Below are 20,432 nucleotides of genomic sequence, written 5' to 3' on the forward strand. Positions count from 1 at the left end.
TCCTCATTTATTTTATAACGATACTTAATAAATTGACTAATGACTTATTAATTGATTTGTAACTAATTTATTAATGACAGTATAACAAAGTTTAATAAATTAGTTAAATAAAAATATTTTTGCTTAAATAAAAGGTACTTATTTCTCATAAACAGAATGATTAAGCACCCAAAATTTTCTAATAAAAAGCACTTGTGAAGTGCATAGTCCCAAAAAATCGCAGGGCTAAAATCTAGTTTTCAAAAAAAGGAAAGAAAAAAAAACCGAAATGTACACTAAATGGAATGTGGCGGGGGAGGAGTTGGAACAGCATTATCCAGAGGAATGGGATATGGTGCAAAGGTGGCAGCAGGATAGTGGAGGAGGAAACGATTTCTACTGGCTTACGGGGATCAGATAATTCGCTAAATAATCGCCAATTTTTAGCTCACTCAAAGCCTCTCGATCTTCATTCCTGTCCTTTTCCTTCTATTAATTTTTCTGCCTCGCTTTGGAAAGATTTCAATTCTCGTTCTAAGATACCCAGAGAGGGAGAAGTCATTCATGGCCACCTGCAACATGGCATCGGCTGCTTCCGGATTCGTGTTGGCGCCTTCTGTTGTTGGAGGCAGCTCAACTTCTGCCTCCAGGAGCTCTATGGTGGCATTCTCTTCAAAGAACAACCACTCGAGGCTGGTGGTTAGGGCTGCCGATGAGGCTGCGGCGGCGGCGCCCTCCTCCTCCTGCCCCCGATGCTCCTGCGGCGGAAGCGGAAGCTCCCAAACCCAAGCCGCCACCTATTGGCCCCAAGAGAGGAGCTAAGGTTTGTTCTTTTCTTTTCAGTTCTTCCTTTTTTATTTAATTTAGAGACTGTGTCCTGAGTTAGATCATTATTGATTAGACTGTTTAAATAACTCGGTTTACAATATTAGATTATGAAATTAGAGGGATTTGAATCTGCCACGTCTGAGCCAAGCCTTTGTAATTTGATAGACCACTTTATGTAGGCAATTTATCCTTTTGTAGTTGTAATATGCTCACATACAACGGCAGTGTGAGAGAATAGACAGAGGAAGACATCCGCACGGCGAAGGCAAGTTTTGTATGCTATGCAGTTTAAGCTTAATTTCATTGGCAGCCTAGTTATAGTACACAGACTTGAAAAGTGAATCTCTTTTTATGCTTAGTATTTGTCAGTTAGACACTTATAATTGAACTAGTAAAAAGTTGAAATTAGTGTATGGAGCAACATAGTGGGGAAAAATCAACTCTTTATTTTCACTCTCATCATTATGAGGGAAATTAGTTTATGTTATTGGTAGCCTCACAAGGAAAAAGGAATTACATACAAACATTCCAAATTCTAGTGTGTTGCTGTGTCTGTTTCAATATTCATGTTTCTTATCTGTGAAATATAAAGTGGAACTTGAAATGTTGTGAACGAAGAGGATCATCTAACATATGTTTAATTTGATGGTCGTAAAATACGATTGACAGGTTAAGATTCTTAGGAAGGAATCCTACTGGTACAAGGGCGTTGGTTCTGTTGTTGCTGTTGATCAGGTGAGATTTCTAGCACAGTGTGTGTGTGTGTGTGTGTGTGGGGAACATGATTCCGCGGAAACCAAAGTTAATTGTGTTTGGCTTGATATTTGTGTGTTGTGTAGGACCCCAAGACTCGCTACCCAGTCGTGGTCCGATTCAACAAAGTTAACTATGCCAATGTATCCACAAACAACTACGCCCTGGATGAGATTGAGGAAGTCAAATGAGTGAATAGTCGTCCAATGTAATTGTAATTTTAAAGATGCTTGTAGCTCGAGGATTTTCTTGTCACAAAGATGAATCTGTATTGTATTTTCTCTCTCAAATTCATCGTTTTAGCTCCCTATGCCAGTTCCGTGTGCAATTGCTCATAAATTACTCAGCTTTTCCATTGGAAGCAGTGATCAGTAACACTTACAATGCGACCATCCTGAGGCCAGAGAAGTAGGAATGAATATGCCAACCGAGTAATGGCCTTAAAACAATTGACATGACTAGAAATTAAAAGCGGGAGTCCTTTTTAACATAATGCCTCGAGTTGAGTTCATGTACTTAGTAAATAAAACATGATAAAAGCAAAGATCATTCAGAAAAAAATTTGCCCATATCCATGAACGCTCAATGAAGTTCCAATGGGAGGCTACCGCGAGAAGATAGACACACGTTTGTACAACATAACTGAGTATGGTCAGCTCTCCTGATGTTGTTATGCATTTAAGCATGACCTTGGATTCAATTCATAAGAAGATTACATTAAAGACTCGATGAGGAGTAGTGGATTTTCCACTTTAAGAAGATGCCTAACGGGAAAAAATTACGAGAGATCAACTTTAACACTATTTCTTCTAAAGAACTCTCCCATCCATGCCATCTAGTAAGCCAGACCAAATTCCCTTTGCTGGTGGTAATTGCGCAACCAAAGCTTTCCATGGAGGATACCCAACCCCGCTTCCTCGTACTCGGCCATCTAGCCGCAGAGATAGATACCTGTTAAATGTAAGAAATAACCATAGCATCAAATCAACTGCAATGTTCATGATAACGAATCCCAAGATATGACTTTATATACCAGGTGCTGCCTCCTTCCAGTTACAATATAACTTCACAGTGACTGCCAAGTTTTATTTCTAGGTTTTAGCAGAAAAGTAAGATGCCACTAACTCCTTACATACCAAGACATGGAGAATAATAATAATACTTACACTGGAGACTCAGAGGATACACCTGCCAACTTCTTTTGTTCTTCCAACCACCTATTGAGATTATGAGGCAAAGAAATTATGATGTCAAAGAAATTGTATCACATTTATTTTTGGTAAAATGAATCGCATATTCATTTATTTTCATGATTAACATACTCGAACCACTCAGTGATGAAAACGGGAGCAAGCTGCCAGAGCCTCTTCCTTTTGGTGGTGACCTGCTTCTGCTCCTCACTCTCATCAAACTTCAAAGAAGGTGAATCCCATCGGTCACCAAGGGCACAACAAGTACCCCTCTCTCTAGGAGGCTTTCTGTGAAAGGCTCACTACTGTTAAAGGACTCCGTTATGAATGATGCTGGGCCTGCACATATTACCAGACGGGCAATCCCTCTCAATGTGCTGACCGGAATGGTCTTCTTCTCATTCACTCGGAGCTTAAGATTTGATAGGCTTTCTTCTCTCGAGAGTCGAGACAGCTGTGCATTTTTTGCCTTGTTCTCTCTGTAGTACAAGAAAGCAAATATAGACACCGCTCCGAGGTCAATGGCGAGGTCTTTCAGAATCACTGGAACTTCAGGTGCTCTTGATGGATTACCCAGTGCACCGATAAGTTGTGTGATTGTTATCAATCCCCCTAGAGATGCGCTTGCAACAAAAGCTATATAAAAGAACATCCTAACTGACCGAAAGGGAGACAGAACTTCACTCCTTATCCTGGCTGTAGAGCTGAAGAATAAATACGATTAATGATGAAGCATCACTGGCAAACAGAACCTGATGATTGAAGCATCGCGTAAAAATGAAAATCCATATGAAAAAGAAACTCAATGTGAACTAGACAAAAGCCTAAAAGCAGGCAGAACAAAAATTAAAAAGAAAAGACTCATTTCATCATTTTACTTGTCATATTAGCAAGTACACACAAAGATGTCTCATTTGACATTCGACGCTCTAGGGGTCGCATCAAGAAGAAAATTGCATACTAATGTTCATAGAGCCAGCTAATGGTAATGTAAGCACTATATATTTAAGCATAAGTCGAAAATACTCCATTTTCAAACTGAAGTAGCTTAAAACCAATGCATTGCCAGAAAAATTCGTTGTTTGATTGCTAGCTGATCATTCGAACCAGGAACTAAGCATTAGGAGCATTAGGCACAAATTAAAGTATCAATTCAACTAACCAATGTTCCAGCTGATGCCCACAACACAAAAAAAAACAAACATCAGTAAAACCCGAAGAGGTCATTGCTGGTAAAAATAGGACTACGGGAGAGAAAGATGGAACGTCACCTAACGTCAGAGGAAGGAGACGGTTTATTTGCGGAAGAAAAAGAGACAACAGTAAGAACGGAAGCTCTACTTCGCGCTCTTATCCTTCGCTGAAGGCGAACCCTGGCGCGTATAGAAGAGTAGAGAGGCTCTCCATACCGATGGCCACAGTGCAAAAAATTACTAGATCGATTAATGAGACAGTTAGGTGGTGTTTGAAGATTGAAGCAGAGAGTGGATGAATTGTGAGTTGCAGAAGCCATGGTGGCTAGCAGAGCAGGTTTGGAGGAAGAGGAATTGCCATTTCAATGCGTGGCTGCGAACCATGGGGTTATTGTAACTCCATCATTGTGAGGTACCCCATCTGGTTATCTTGGATGATGCTAAAATCGCCACGCTTCCGCTTGGCCGTTACCCGACCCGCCACTCGAAATAATGTGATTATTCTTTAATGCGATTTTTATAGCATTTTAATTAGTTTCTTTTATACATAACATATTCATATGCATTAATATTGGGCTAAATTTTAATTTTCATAAACAGAATCTAAAATAACAGTTATAATTCTAGACAAAAAATAATATTACTTTTTTGCCAGCAATAATAAAATATTAAATAATAATAGAATCAACTTTAGAATTAGACCTTTTTTTTAAAACTAAGTTATTTAATTTAATTAAGCAAATTTACGAATTCCTTTGTGTTGAATAATTTTTATTTTTTAAGCCAATTGAATAGTTTTTGTTAATGGTACTTAAAAAAAAAAATTGATTTAAACGTGAGTGAAGTGAATGAATCCATACACCAACCCTCAGATGATCCCATCATTAAACGCTAGAGAGCAACCTTTGCTATTTCCTTCCCATCTTCTTCCCTTCTCTTTTCTTTTTTATAATTATAAGATCAATATTTAAATGGTTTAGATTTATTTTTTATAAAATTATTATCATAATGTTCAATTATAAATTAAAAATAATTAATTAAATGTAAATGGCTAAACTTTGATATGAGTAATATAATACTACAATAAAAAAATATTTTGTACAAAATCAAATCTGAACTGTTCAAATATTGATTTTTTAACTAGAGGAGAAAAAAGGATGGGAAGGAAATATGAGAGGCTCTTCTCTAAATCAAACACAAGAAACACAAACAGCAAAATTCTATCAAAAAACTGTACAATTAATCATAATAATATAAAAATAATAATAAATAAGAGACAAAATGTACGACGGTTTACCTCCACCAACCAAGTCTTTAGAGTATTTCGGAAGGAACAAGTCCTTCTTCTTCTTTTTTTCTTTTTTTTTTTGGCCAAGGAATAAGTCCTTCTTGAGAAGACTGCCCTCTCCCATTCTAATGGTGATTAATATACTAATTAATGTCATGTAATTACGTGGTTTAATGATCGAGCACGTAGCAACCAGCCCTCGGGCCAAAATTAAAAACGTTTCACTCTCCGATACCCCCTGAAAATCAAGCAGCCAGCATGCAAATTCATCAATTCCCAGGTCCCACGGGAAAAACGATTCATTCATATATATATATATATAAAAACCCGCCAATCCTTCAAAGCAAGAGTCATTCGCAAATCAGATGGCAAAGATAAGAGCGAATTCCCAGTCTATTATCATCAATCTTGTAGCAGTAGTAACATTGGTACGGGCACCAGGCGCAATAGCCATGGCAAGTGATGGTTCAAATGCTTTGCCGGTGAAAGACAATATATTTCCAGAGTTCATAAAGTGGCACGTGTACATAGTGAATGGTCTGAGCAACAACCAGAACTTGTTCACCAGATGCAAATCCCAAGAGGATGATCTGGGGACCCACAATCTGTCTGGGGGGTCCAATCTGACGTGGAGTTTCAGGACGGAGTTCTCCCACTCCACTTTATTCTGGTGCCACCTTAGAACAGACACAGGTGTTTCTGCTGAGTTTGAGGTTTTCTGGTACGATGACCGTCTCTTCCGGAAGTGTCAATGGAAGAACTGCATCTGGGTCGCTAAAGATCAGGGGATTTACCTCACGGATTTGTCTCAGAACCGTGATGAATTACGTTATACCTGGGAGGGACATTGAGGAATCTCAAAATTCTAAGTTGTTCAGTGAACCAGGGTGAAGATTTCTAGTTAAGCATGTAACGTTAGGAATAATAAACTTGTCTAGTTTATATGATTGTATAGGTCACTTCACTTCATTAGATAGCCTCTGTGTAGACTGCTCTATGTAATAACTAGATTTATTGCCACCTTTTCTTTTCTGGCAAATCTCTCCTGCCTTAATCGTTAGATTTTATTATCGTCTCTTATCAGCTTTAATTTCTGTTTTATCATTTGGGTATTATTTGTTCTCTAATCCTTATTGTTTGTCTTCGCTTGCACGTTAATATTATTGATATATATATAGTTGGCACAAAAAAAAAGGATATATACATAAATATATAAAGATTCAAACTTTATAAATTCTTTTTTTTTAAAAAATTAAAAGTGTAAAAATTATAATAATTATCATGCTCTTTCCTTGCTGTTTCCCGTCTGACTAGACGGCAGACTTGAAAGGAACTTCGATTCGCTCGTTGGTCAAAAAGTACGAAATGTCTAGTTGCCAACCTTGAAGGCCACGATAATAAGGCCAAAATAAATTCAGCCTTCTTTTTTGCAGTTTTCCAGCCACTCAGTTGTATATTAGAATTCTCAAAGGCTCAGCTGAATATAGGCAGGAGAAATCTCAAGACGATGGATGAAGTGAAGCTGTTTGGAGCTTGGCCAAGTCCTTATGTTTACAGGATCATATGGGCTCTACAACTGAAGGGGGTAAAGTATGAATATGTGGAGGAGGATTTAGCCAACAAAAGCGATTTGCTGATGAAGTATAACCCAATTCACAAAAAGGTCCCAGTTCTGGTTCACCGGGCAAGCCAATCTCAGAATCTATTGTTATTTTGGAGTATATAGAGGAAACATGGCCTCAACCACCCCTGCTTCCACAGGACCCTTATGACAGAGCCATGGCTAGATTCTGGATCAAGTCTGCAGAAGAAAAGGTAAGTTCCACAATCCATAGGTGAAGCTTGAAACCTCCAGACTTATCCCTTCCTCTTAAAATGTGCGATCAATGACACAAAGCTTTGTGATTGCAGAGCTCCGCATTCGTGTCATTCTATGTGGCTCAAGGAGAAGAGTTTGAGAAAGCAGCAAAAGAAGCCAAACAAGCATTGAAGATATTAGAGGAACAAGCCATTGGGGAGAGTAAATATTTTGCTGGCAATGAGATTGGATTAATAGATCTAGTCATAGGATGGATAGCTCTGTCATTTGGAGAAATTGAGGAAGCTGTTGGTGTTAAAGTGATGAATGCCCGCGATTTCCCTCGTTTGCTTGCATGGATTCAGAACTTCAGAGCGCACCCAGCAATCAAAGCAAGCCTTCCAAACCATGATGAATTGCTTGCTTATTACAAGCAAAAGAGGGAAATCATTCTTGCATCCAAAACAGCATAAGTAACAGTGATTTGTGATCATATAATTTATCTTGAATGTCTTATGATGTGCACATACTACTTTTTCTAGCTAGAAACACATTACACATGTGTGATTCTCTCTATGTGTGGTCAGTAGTAATAAAAGAAGCAGCTATGTATAACATGAATAAGAAAACTACAATTACATGTTAACCAATTTTATGCAGTCAGAGGAATCAAAGTTTAGCAATTATCTGGTAACAACTTTTATATTTTCCCCCTTTCATATTTGCCGGTGTTAATTTCATAACAAAGAAGCAAAAGAAAACACCACGCTGATGAGCATCAACATAGGAATTAAAGATAAAGACTGAGAAGGACCAATGCCCCCAGCTAAAGAAGAGGAATATATATTTATTCGGTTAGAAGTTTTCTACCGCAAGCAACCCTTTAGCTGCAAAACCTTAATTTGGGGAGTATAGGCTATCAGTATTCAAAAATAAATTTCAAGTTTCAACTAAAGTATATGACAGACATTGGGGGGGGGGGGGTTGTACCAAATAGGCCAACAAAAAAGAGATTAGTACTGGATCAGAATCCGCTTCCGTGCACAGGCTTAGCTCTCTTTTTTAGCATTAGCTTCTGACAGCAAAGGTTCAAGTTCTCCTTTACGGTACAACTTCACTGTATCTGCACACAAAATGCTAAATATTGGAAACTAAAAATGACAAAAATTATCTAAGTTAATCTATGAAGACAAGCAGTTTTAGGCACTTTGATACAGATGCAGTATTAGCCCATGGGCATATAATTAAACCAAATAATTGGTGCCATCATTTTGGAAATCTCGTCCCATGTCCCTAATTCGCACTTCCCTTTTTAATTCTTGGGGTAGAGGGGTTCCCATGCCAACCTAAACTAAATTACTAGAAAAGGAAAATTGATTGATGTTTTGAACTGAAGAGACATTCTCTAAAATAATACTGATATACCTGTACAGCCGCCGATATGTTTGCCACCTGCAATGGACAAGAGTACCACTTTTAAGTTCAAGTCATATCAGTTGTTCTACCCAAATAAAAACATCTAAAGTAGATCTGTGATTTGTAATGTAACCTGCTCTCATTTGCTCGAGAAATCAAGGACGATAATACTTCAATTTAAGCATTCAATAACTCATTCAAGGCACATACAGAATTAAACTAGTCTATAATTCTGACTTTGTTACGACTGTAAGGTTTATTTATCAGGGGCAGAATGGGACATCTCTTTTTCTAATATCCCTGTAGATTTTTGTTCAGGAATGTAAATTGCTGTATGTGTATTTTTGTGTCAGATTATTTTGCCTTTCACTATTTCTGTGATTAGCTTTCTGTTGGCACTCTGATTTATCTTACTGCACTAAGTATCAGTTTCTCAGTTGAACAGATATCCCCTTTTCTCTCTTCTTCTTTTGGCAAAAAACACCTAAAGTCTCAAGTTTTTGGGGAAAAATATAGACTCTTAGTTTCATAAGTACTTTTATACTCATCTGGTCCTAAATACAATACCCATTTAGTGTAGAGTCATACGCACATGCAAAAGCCAAATTCATTGTCCTTAGCTTGTAAGTGTGTTTTTCAAAATAACCTGTATGTCATATCATATGGTTTAACAAGCCATGCCCCATCCCTAAAAAGAAAAAACACATTTGCTAGACACAAAATAGAGGAACAGAGAATTCTGCAGAAGTTTTGGAAAGATCTAAAAAAATTTTATAACCTTTTGCCCTTTTTGACCAACAGTGCTTGATAACCTAAAGACATGTCATAATTGACAAATAAAACTAGGAAATGAGACTGGAAGACATCAAAAAGCGGATAACTGTATGCTCTTATATCAGAATATCTAGTATCAATACCTGCCTCCCTGGGTCCAAATCAGAATTAATAGAGAGGAGAGAATAACTTATCAGTTATCACCGCCTCCTTAACTAAAGCTTTGTTTCTTATCAAATTCTAATTACTAATAAACTATCCTAATTACCAATGACACAGGCCAAATCCAAACACTTTCCATCTTTAACAAGCTTCCCAGCAATCTTTCAGAAGGGAGTCTAAACTCTAAAGTGTATGGATTATCAACAGAAAAAGAAATACTGTGTCAGCATCCCAGCCAGGCAGCTACGAAAAGAAACAGCAGATATGATAATGATAATAAAATAAACCTTCATCTAACATACTTTACTGCCTATGCATATTATTAAAGAACAATTATGTAATGAAACAGGTACGCACCAATAAAAACATTCGGTACAGTGTGTTGACCCGTAAGCCTCTCCAATACCTTCTGCAATTGTGGCCCTTGCGGACCTAGATATATACAAAATACAAAGACAAATGAACAGGTTATAGAGCAAACTTCATGAAGCACACAATAAAAGCGGTGCCTATCAAAGTATGTCACATGGAGTGATTTTCCCCCTTATGTTCTTTTGACAAGGAACATTGAGGAAGGAGACAATGATGAGTTAAGGACATGCTTCTATTGCAGTCGAACATGTATGGCAGGCATATGCATGCAGAAGGGTGAAAAACAGTTCACTTATAATTGATGAAGGAACATAATAAGGATAGTAGGGGGGAAATATTAAGAGTTGCTGCAATATTTTTGCCATTCATCCATGCAAATAGTGTTCAAATAGTTTCTGTTTCCTGATGTCAATAGAAACCTGAGTTTAGTATGCAATTCATGAATGAAATCACAATAATATTGCGTATCGACCATGTAATTTATTTTATAATTTGATCAAGGTTCTGATACGCTTAGTCCATAAGCATTACTTAATCAGCACCAAGTCTTAATATTTAAAACAATGGTATGTAAACATCTAATTATCATTAAGAAGTTGTTGTTTGTGTGTCTGTGAGACTGCCAAAAATTAAGAAGTTTAGAACATCTCATATACAAGGAAGCCTAAAGGTACATGTTATCGGTAAGTATGAAAAAGGAATCGGCTGTCCATTTTCTTAAGAACCTCATGGACAGAAAGGCAGGCAGGTCTAAAAATTCGTGGGTTTAAATGTAAGTAAATTCTGGGGTTGCTCACATGCAGGAAAAAGCTCAAATAAGCTAGTTCATCGTCTGACAACCAGTAATGCATGGCCATGAATGTTGAAGACGTTTAGATTGTAAAGAAGCAATTTTTTTTTTTTTTTATTGCTGCAACAATACACTCTGACAATGCACACTTCAGACACTTCTCACTCATGTTCAATCTCATTCATTGCGACTGCCGCCTATCTTTAAATTAATGCAACATTGTCTATACACTCTTGCTGTTCATTTTAATATGAGATGAATAACCCGTGGAAGTGATTAAATGCCTCCATGAGAAAAACCATACAAAACTCGTTACATAAACGCTGCAAAAACTAATCTGAGAATCTTCACGACCATACACTGATGATTCATTATCAATCAGGAAGTGATGAATAAATTACCCATTTCGTCCAATTCAATGACCAATGGCTGCACGCCGAGCTTTTTAAACAGCGATTTCACCTCTGAAGAATACCTTCATACAAATTTTAGCATGAATGAATAAGTCAGGATTTATCAAGTGATTCCAAATGCACAAAAGCGATCGAGGACAAAACAATACTAAATTCAGAAAAATCCAAAACAGATGTCAGATTAAAAAGAGTTGGAACTCACGAGCACCAAGTTTGGAATAAACGACAACCGGGTTCTCATCAATAGTCTTCTTGATGCTCTCTTCAAGTCGAGAACCAAAAGAGGAAGCCATGGCATGAACTGAAACGGCCCTGTATCTTCCCGAGCCATTGCTGCTCAGATTAGTGCTTGTAGAGGTTTTAAGAGTGTGACCCTCTCTGATGGGAACGGAGCAAACGAAGAACTTGGAGATAGAAGATGATAGCCCACGAGTGGAATTGGAAGAAATTGATGATAGAGTGTTGAGACCAGTAATTGGCAATGCCATTATCCTCTTCTTTGATTGAGTCTCGTTTCCACAGATTTGTTGGAGATTTTCCTTGTTTTTTTCCTCCAGGCTTTGATATTTGGTAATGTTATACGACCTATGACCTATCAAATCTCCTCGAAGCTGGGGGGATAATTAGTTTCTGCTGCCTCAAGCCTGAGCTGAAGGGACACTCACTCGTCCAAAGGCCGCAGCTTTACCTGAATTGCTCTGCTTCTTAATACCTAGTTAATTACGAATAACCTAGGCTGTAGCACCGCAATTTTCTGACTTGAAGTTCAAAGCTGAGTAATTAAATTATCAGCCTTGAATTAAAAATAAAACAAAATAGAAAAGCTGGCTCCAGGAGTTTTTTTTTTTTTTTTTTGGGACCAAGGTTGGCCCCAGGAGTTGAGATTTATACTAATTCAGTGAAGCTTCATTTTTTTTTTTTGGTGACATACGCATTTTGATTTTTGCATGAACATGGCCTTGTAGTTAGTTTGAAGATCAACACGTGCTACTCATGGGGTATTTGAATAGAAACTAAACTATAATTTTAAGAGTATTTTATAATTTACGAAGTAAATATGTAGAGGAATTTGTATCGTTTTGTGAAAAAGTGTTTATGAGAAGCACTTTTCAAGGTTGCCAAACATCCCTTCAGTCATCTAACCAGAACAGAAAACAATTTGTTTTTTCCCCTTTTTTTTTACTCTCCTTTTTTCCTCCGTTTCCCCTCTCGTTACAATTGATTATAATTTTAACAATTCATATTTGATCATTTTATATAAAAATATATGAATTTATTTAAATTGTTAAAATTTGATGTGAAAGTTTATAACTAAGGAAAATCTTTTTTAAAAAAACTACTTTATAAAGAAAATCATTATTTGCGTCTCTGGTGGGGCGGCCCAGTAGCCAAAAAAATAGCTTATAGGCATAATAACTGGCTTCCATGGTTCTGTTTATAGAGCAAAGAAAAAAAGTTTTTTTTCTTCTATTTAAAAACCACTTCACTAAATTTTTATTATGAATGTACTATATTATCTTTTATTTATTATAAGGTAGATAATTATTTTTTTTCAAAATTTGTATATATTAAATAGGGGTAAAATTAAAAAAGTTATTATATTTTAATGAAGATTTAATGTAGTTTAAGGTTTTTTTTTACTTGTGTGAAACATGTTAAAAGTGTCTTATAAATAGAATTAGATGAGTAGTTTGTAAATTTGCCACTGTTTAGGACAATTTTTAACAAATCTAACTTATAGGCTAAAAACTAGTTTTTTTAAATATGATTCCAGAAACATCTAAAAGTTACTCAGGACTTATGCAAAAATTAAAAAACATTTTGTCCTTAGGTTTATGTTTTGTTATGCTTTTCTTTACATATTCCTTGTGGTTCCCAATCTTTAGTTGTTATAAAAATAACTTTTAACATAGTTTTTATATTAATTTTTTTTATTTTTAATATTACTTTTTATCTTATATTTACACGAATTGTACGGAGAATATTATTTGGTTCACAAATTTTTCACATTACTATAATTTCTATTCATTAAATATAATTTCTTCCCATTATAATAATTTAAAATTATTATATTATGTAAATTCATATTTTTAATTATTTAATAAAAATGATATTTATTTTGGGTCATTCTACATACTAAACCTACTTATCTAATTATAGTTCAAACAACTTTTCTACTTTACAAACTAATTTTTATAAAAACTAATCCAAACATATATTATATTATCTAATTTCACTTTTATTCAACTTAAGTTTTTTAAAAGTCATATTGAAAACAAGTTTTTTTTTTTTTATTAAATCGAATGGACCCTGATATCAAGATGGGCAACTGGGCATTGTTTTGCTCTGGCTTTTAATTTCCAAATGCAAACTAAAAAATGAGAAGAAGCCCAAGATAGATTCGACGAAGTATTGGGATCTAGAATAAAACCCATTGTCTGGACCCATCTCAATTGGATGGCCTGAAGAATGAATTAATTCCATTGCCCCATGTTTATTTTTTAAATGGGAAGAAAATAAGAATAACTAATAAATTGAATCTAACAGAATGAATTAGTCTCTGACTCTAACAACATAGCAAATTAGGGTTTGAATCTCCATTAATAGAGGTACTAGTGCCCAATAGTACCTCAAACAAGATCATGTCGAAACTAAAAAGCTCTCTTCCACCATTCTTTGTTAAAATTAACCTCACACAAGAATTAAACTTGCTTAAGACATCATGAATCAATAATGAACATATGTATAGTTTAAAATTCACAATGTTTGGCTCTAGAAGCACTGTCTTGCATGTTAGAATAATATCCCTACCTCTCTGGGCATCTTCTTAAAGTAGAACGATCATGAACTTACTTTCATGAACCAAGGAAGCTATCTCAATCATGCATAGCTGGCTGGTTTTGGATTCACTCTGCAACGGAACAACAAGTGCGTACTTAAAATCTCTCTCAGATTCAGGAAGTAGTGTAAGCACAAAAGGATGGGCTGAGCAGCACATCTTGTGTCTACCCAACATGCATGCATGCTCGCTCACGACACACTATCTTTGTTGCTTACAGTCCCCTTATAATAATAAAAGCTGTCTCCTTCCCCCTCTCTTCTCACAGTAAATCAGCTTTCTTTGTTCATATTATCATCTCATACCACTGTTACTAGAAACAGGGCCATGACATACATGGGAATATTATCGGTAATAGAGTTCAGTGGATTCATGTTAACGTTCTTTATTTTGAATCTATTTGTATCGCAATGCCATGATGGTCCTAGCTTAGCTAGTGTTAATCCTAGCCACCCACCAAAACTGAGCAGGGACAAACAGTACTAGAAAAGTACTAAATACTAATATAAGACTATAGTTTCTGACCCCATATATATATATATATATAATGCAGCATTGCGTTCTTGCATCTTGCACACTTGGTGAAGAAACTGCTGTGTTTACCCCATAAAACTGTGTTCTTGGTTTTCGATTCTGGTAGCTAGGTCCACCACCACAAGTCCATTGTCGACATCACCATGTGAAGAGAGAAACAGAGCTCAGAATAAACATGCAGAACTAGCAGTTTGAGGAAGCAAAAGAATAATGGATTGGGCCCCTTGTGGTGAATAAAGGTAGAATAGAGGCCATCTCCCATGTAGTGTCTGTTTTTAACAGTCACTGATGTCTCTCCAATTACAGGAGAATGAGCTAGATGAGAGGAGAAAGATGACAAATTGAAAGAAGATTGAATCAATTTCTCAGTCACTTGAGGTTGAATGCTCAACTTAGTTGGGCCTATCCCAATGGAAAACTATTTTTTTAATCAGCTTTTGAATCACTTCCTATGGGCACCTCATATGGGCTGTTTCAATTTCCTGCTTAAGAATGTAAACAAGGCCTAGCATTACCACGCTAAAAACATGTTTTGTGGGGACAAGTGCTTCTGGATATATTTATGAAATTCTTTTAAAAAAATAAATTATTAATTTTAGTCCTGAGAATGCCTTCATGTTGGTTCATATGATTGAAACAGTTGCTTGGGGGGAAAAATGACTGAAATAGTTAAAAAAGACTATTATACGAAATTGTTTTAAGACTCAAGTACTACCTTGAGTCCTTATGACCAAAGTAATGATTTTGTCTTTTTTTAAAAAGGGGGTCCAATTTTCAATCACACCTCGTTAGCTGCTAAAAAAGGTCATTCATGGTGGCCAGCCCAGTTTGTTTCAAATAAGTTTGGCCGAAAAGAAATCTGACAGAGTTAATGAGAAGTTTGGTTTTGAAGATTCACATGCGGTTAATTCTGTAACATTCTAATCTCTGACTAAATCCGGAGTTGTTCATATCACGAGAGAGGAATAAGACATTGTCATTGGATAATGGAGTACATGCTGAGAATGCAGAGAAGCAGGTTCAAAATTAGGGCCGTATTATTCCTAACCTCTTTGTCTTAGTTACCCTATAACTCTTTAGGTCTTTGATAATCTCCTTAGGGGCAAATATAATAATATGACATGCATTGCATTGGGTCCATTCATTACGTACTTTCCCTTCTTATATTTTTTACTGTTCATTATTGAATTTGATTTTCTTTGACAAGTACTCATTCTGTTCAGAGCTGGTAAAATACAGTTCATTTACCATAGCTACGCCTTCATGACCTATTATTCCAACTGAGCATGGTTTTTGGCCTCACCATCCAACGACCTTTTTCCCCCCAAATTATTATAGATCATAGATTATTTTGGTTTGATGATGAAAGCAACTTATCTTCTTTCAAACATATCAGTAAAAATTTAAATCATACCTGGATATTTTTAAGTTGGGAAGTACAGAATACTCAATCATTTAGTCCAAGGAATCCCCATTAACTAGTTATATTTATATTTCTTAAACAGGCATGGAACCATGCTCAGATAATGATTAGCAGTCTTTAAGTTGCATGAACTAGGTTAAGGTTAGGAATAATACTTTACAGAAATTAATGATTTGACTTTAGCTTTTGGCATGTGCAGAGCAATAGTGATTCTTTGTGACCTTACTATTTTTTTTTTCAAATTTTTTTTGGTGGGTCAAAGCCAAAGATACCATTTTTAAAAAAGGCAATAAAATATTTGCTTTCAAGCCATCTTAGAATTGGCCTCTTGAAGAAAGAGAGAGAAAAGAGAGATGAAAGAGTGTGCGTTATGGAGTTGAGCTGCATTCTGTCTTATGGGTCCTACCCATCTGATGTTTGAGGCTTGTGGGCAAGTTATCTAATCCCAAGCACTTAATTTGTGGGCCATTCCATGATATAACTTCCTCAATCATTTTCAGGATATTCAAGTTTGAAACATCTTACTATATCAATCAAAACTGATCAGAAAATATCAAATTGCACATCACTTAAATGTTTTGAATCTGATACTGGTTTATCAGCAAGTATTCGCTACTGCAGAACTAGAATAACGTGAAAGATCCTGAGTGAGAAGAAATCTGCATCAGTTGATTTTTTTTTTTTTTTTTTGGGTTGGTTGGCTAGCTGGTTCAATTTTGCAGCATGAGATATCCAAGGAGAGTCTGGTTTGAAAAACTGAAACGTTGGAAGCAAGTGGGAAAGGAAGAAAAGGACTTGACAATCTAAAACAAAGCCTCAAAATAGAAAGCACTTAGTTATAACATTATTTTCCTTTCTCTGCATCAAGTTTTTAGGATATCCAAATACTGATCGGCATAACTAAGATGTTGAGCTGCTCACGCATCCGATTCTATAGTTTGGACGACAGAAGCTAATTCTTTGCCTAAAAATGGAAAGTTTACAATGACAAACTACCTTTGAAGCTTGAAACAAAAGGAAAGGGGCACACAGAGAGAGAGAGAGAGAGAGAGATTGGAAATGAACTCGAAACTGTATCGTTCATTTAACTTGATTACAGAAGTATGGTACAAAGGCTGTATAAATCTCAAAAACAAAACAAAACCAAAGAATACAAATAAAAAGCCTCGTCATCCTGGATTTGAAAAATGCCCAAAACACATCAAAACTTGGGCCAGAGGAGAGGGCTCTGTTTCTGTGCTATCTGTTATTGATTTTTTTCCCCTTTCTATGTATTTTTTAATATTTTTTTTAGCGTTTTTACAAAGAAAGTCTTTCTTTTTATCCTTTTGAGGATATTAGAACTGGGAAATGCATCGTCTATGGCAAGCAGTAGGTCGGTGCTGCTTTTGCTTAGTCTCTTGCTTCCAAACTTGGCCTATGTCTTGAGCAATTTTCATGGCATCAGATGAAGCACCAGATAGCCCTCTCCTTGTGAACCCAACTGCATAAAGACCAACACTTCCTTTCCATCCATGTGGGTATGGCCTCTTTGGGAAACCATTCTTTGAGAAAAAATCACCTTCCTGTTCATATCATAGCAATATCGTATCAGTTCACTCCTCCATACCCAAAAAAGCTATTAAGAACAGACAAATAACATCAGTTCAGTTCAGAACTGGCAGTGTTCTGCTTTCTACTAATATAAAAACTGTCAAAAATTGCCTTTCTTTTCAGGAGTTTTGGGAAAAGTTCAAAACAGAGGATATATAAATAGAACATCTTTCTCACCTGAAGCCATGAAGGGACATTGCTGCGATATCCTGTGGCTAGTAGGATTGCATCAATATCGAGCGTTTCGCCATTGACGAGCTCAACTTGGTGCTTGTTAAAGCTCTTGATCCCTGGTACAACCTTTATGTCTCCGGATCTAATCTTCTCCAATGTTCCAATGTCCAAAACAGGGGTCTTCCCCTTGGTGTTTTTCAGCTCCAATGGGCCCGTCGATGGCCGTTTTAGCCCGTATTTCTCAACGTCCCCGAGAACCAACCATGCAAGAATCAGTAGGAGCTTGTCGACGAGCCAGAGAGGTAGCCACTTCAACATCATAACGGCCAGTTCGAACGTTGATTTTCCGAATATCTCTCTGGGTAATACATGAACCTGTATGACAAAAGCAGAGCAAACCCTGTCATTTCTTGTTATTTCAGTGAAACAAGACAGATGCACTCACTTAAGAACTGTACAGGTATTTGATACTTACAGAGCTACGAACAACCATCGAAGGTGACGCATTGTGGTTACAGAGGTCGAGAGAGAGCTCCATGCCGGAATTGCCACACCCCACAACGAGAACTTTCTTTCCCCTGAAACTTTCCCCTGACTTGTAATCACACACATGAATGATTTCACCTTTGAATTCACCCAACCCTTCGATATCAGGCATGACACACTCGGCATTCTCGCCGGTGGCCACCACGAGCCACCGGCAAATATACTCGACCTCAGTTCGAGTAGACCCGACCGTGGAAACGGTCTTGACCCGCCAGAAGCCGCAGGTCTCGTCGTACCTAGCGGATTGAACGCACTCGTTGAATCGTGGGTTGATCTGAAAACGCTTAGCATATGATTCGAGGTAGTCGATGAATTGTCTCTTTGTGGGGTACTCTGGGAAGTCCTCTGGGAATGGAACTTTGGGGAGCTGACAGAACTGCTTAGGAAGGTGAAGCTTGAGTCTGTCGTAGGTTCGCTTCTGCCAGAGAGAGGCTATGCAATCAGCTCGCTCAAGAACCATGAAAGGGACGCCTTGTTCTCTGAGACAAGCCGCCGTGGCTAGGCCGGAGGGGCCTGCTCCGACGATCACAGGGCCGTTCACCCAAATGCAGCGCCGAGAGAACAAGTCTTCATGATCGACTAGGCGAAACAAGTTCTCCATCATTCAGCTCTAATATTGGGTTTGTGGGTAAGCGAAGGATCCCAGAAAGATTGTGTTTTTGATCGTTAGAGAGGGAGGGAGAGAAGTTAGGATTTGAAGTAGAGGATTGGAAGCGGAAGGAATGAAGAGAAAGTGAATGTGGGAGAAGGCTTAAATAGAGGCATTTAGGGATGGCTGAGAGGTGCATGTGGTGTGAGTGCCGAGTTTATGCGCTCCTTTTCTCTCATATTCCTCAAATCATTATTGAAGTCTTTAGTAGCCATTTTATTTCCCCCTTGTATATATATTTTTTAATGAAGAATTATTTCTTTTCAGTACATTTTTGTATCTTTTGTTTCATTATTTTAATAGATTCTTCTGCTTTTAACTTATTTTTAAAATTGCTCCACGATTAGCATCCAATTTGGTTTCATTGTATATTAGCTTTTATCGAGAAACTCAAGTATGATTAACAAATATAAAAAAGAGAAGAAATATCATGCGCAGTTCATTTAATTTAGAATGCAATCAAAATTCCCAATATTTATGGTAGTAGAAGGCTTATTTAATTTATTAGCTCTCTTTTTTTTTTTTTTGGTTCTCTTGCACAAAACAGTAAAGTTAGCACGAAACAAGTTAAAAGTTAGGTGGGGGTTGAGAGTCGTAGGGGGTAGAAATTTGATGCACACACCACCCAACGCAGATATGCGAACTAATAAGTAATAATAATGAATAATGATTGGAAATATATTCTTGTTATATATAAATAATAAAGAGTTGCAAATTAAAATAGCGGATTCGATGTATTCTTTTTTTTTTTTAATGAATATTAGAGGAAGGAAAAACGACCCCCGTGGGCAAATTACAATATAGATTCCCTTTTAGGCCAAGGATCCAATTATGAGCTGTAATATCAGAATTTTTTTTTTTACTACAAATTACAACCTCCCATTTGTAAAGGGATTTTTTATATCATTTTATTATAAGAGCAGCATTGGGGTTGTAATTTGGTTGAATTTACGTGAAGAGATTTGGGAAGAACAATGGATTGGAATGTATGGGATACAGACGTGACGTGGGGGTGAGATTCTGTAGGGTCCAGGTGGTGAGCTGACGTGGCGGGTGCTGACTAGGATTAGCCAAGATGAGACCACGTGGAGTGGGGGACCCACGTTGGCAGTATTGAGGACCTTCGGAGTTCGGACCCGCAACTGCCTGCCCCCTGCCCGGTGCCCATTGCGCCAGCCGGACTTCCACACTACGGTTTTGAGGAATTGGATTTTTTTTAGTGTCTTCAATCAATTTGTCAGTTAGAGAATTAATATGTTTATGTTATTTTTATATTTTAACTCATTTATAACAAACTTAATTTCTTCTTAATTCCTTAAGCACACTGCACATCAAATTTAATTAAGTTTCTACATTAAAGAATATGAATCCAAATTAAAGAAGTTTCATCTAAATAGCAGTATCAGTTCATCACACAAATGTATATATATATATCCATCACGTTACAACAGTAAGATCTGGTTGATTAATTTAAGGGGTGTAATATATACACACGTCCTACACTATCCTTAATGTATAAGTTGTTAATTTGCTAGCTCTCTTTAATTATTGCTCCAAAACCTTAAATGGCAATCAAAAGGAATTTGAGGGAGTATAATATTTTTTTTAAGAAGCGAAAAAGAATCTTACCAAAAAAGATCGAGTTAAGAGCCCCCTTTTAGATATATAATAAGAAAAAGGCAAGAACTCTGAATCATTAAAATATTTAATAATGGCTA

At 36.8% G+C, this 20,432-nt stretch overlaps 3 protein-coding genes and 3 pseudogenes across 3 annotated transcripts; 3 read left to right on the top strand and 3 right to left on the bottom strand.

Annotated features, from left to right (window-relative positions):
• The first annotated feature begins 426 nt into the window (after positions 1-426).
• On the top strand, positions 427-1,875 carry LOC114717320 (photosystem I reaction center subunit IV A, chloroplastic-like). The gene is given in 4 exon segments (XM_028902425.1): positions 427-723; positions 725-802; positions 1,477-1,542; positions 1,647-1,875. Coding segments are annotated over 4 exon segments (429 nt in total). The 5' UTR covers positions 427-543; the 3' UTR covers positions 1,752-1,875.
• A 166-nt stretch (positions 1,876-2,041) lies between these two features.
• Positions 2,042-4,319, bottom strand: LOC114717319 (protein LOW PSII ACCUMULATION 1, chloroplastic-like; annotated as a pseudogene).
• A 1,277-nt stretch (positions 4,320-5,596) lies between these two features.
• Positions 5,597-6,082, top strand: LOC114717315 (S-protein homolog 1-like). The gene has a single exon (XM_028902422.1). The coding sequence runs from the start codon at positions 5,597-5,599 to the stop codon at positions 6,080-6,082; it is 486 nt and encodes a 161-aa protein (XP_028758255.1).
• A 631-nt stretch (positions 6,083-6,713) lies between these two features.
• On the top strand, positions 6,714-7,723 carry LOC114717317 (probable glutathione S-transferase; annotated as a pseudogene).
• A 133-nt stretch (positions 7,724-7,856) lies between these two features.
• On the bottom strand, positions 7,857-11,671 carry LOC114717318 (glutaredoxin-C5, chloroplastic-like; annotated as a pseudogene).
• A 5,283-nt stretch (positions 11,672-16,954) lies between these two features.
• On the bottom strand, positions 16,955-18,742 carry LOC114717316 (probable indole-3-pyruvate monooxygenase YUCCA8). Its single transcript, XM_028902423.1, has 3 exons — positions 17,995-18,742; positions 17,523-17,894; positions 16,955-17,317 (listed from the first exon to the last, which is right to left on the bottom strand). The coding sequence occupies exons 1-3, from the start codon at positions 18,667-18,669 to the stop codon at positions 17,090-17,092; spliced, it is 1,275 nt and encodes a 424-aa protein (XP_028758256.1). The 5' UTR covers positions 18,670-18,742; the 3' UTR covers positions 16,955-17,089.
• Positions 18,743-20,432: the final 1,690 nt, after the last annotated feature.

Source organism: Neltuma alba, unplaced genomic scaffold (assembly GCF_004799145.2).
Source record: "Neltuma alba isolate B1F8T4 unplaced genomic scaffold, ASM479914v2 tig00011730_pilon, whole genome shotgun sequence".
NCBI lineage: Eukaryota > Viridiplantae > Streptophyta > Magnoliopsida > Fabales > Fabaceae > Neltuma > Neltuma alba.

What these genes read in the sequence shown, in the direction of transcription:
- LOC114717316 (XM_028902423.1), bottom strand. Translation starts at nt 18,669, where the DNA reads ATGATGGAGAACTTGTTTCGCCTAGTCGATCATGAAGACTTGTTCTCT. An exon ending in CGATGGTTGTTCGTAGCTCT is followed by an intron (nt 17,895 to 17,994) that starts GTAAGTATCAAA and finishes TTTGTCATACAG; the next exon opens with GTTCATGTATTACCCAGAGA. An exon ending in ATGTCCCTTCATGGCTTCAG is followed by an intron (nt 17,318 to 17,522) that starts GTGAGAAAGATG and finishes TGATATGAACAG; the next exon opens with GAAGGTGATTTTTTCTCAAA.
- LOC114717315 (XM_028902422.1), top strand. Translation starts at nt 5,597, where the DNA reads ATGGCAAAGATAAGAGCGAATTCCCAGTCTATTATCATCAATCTTGTA.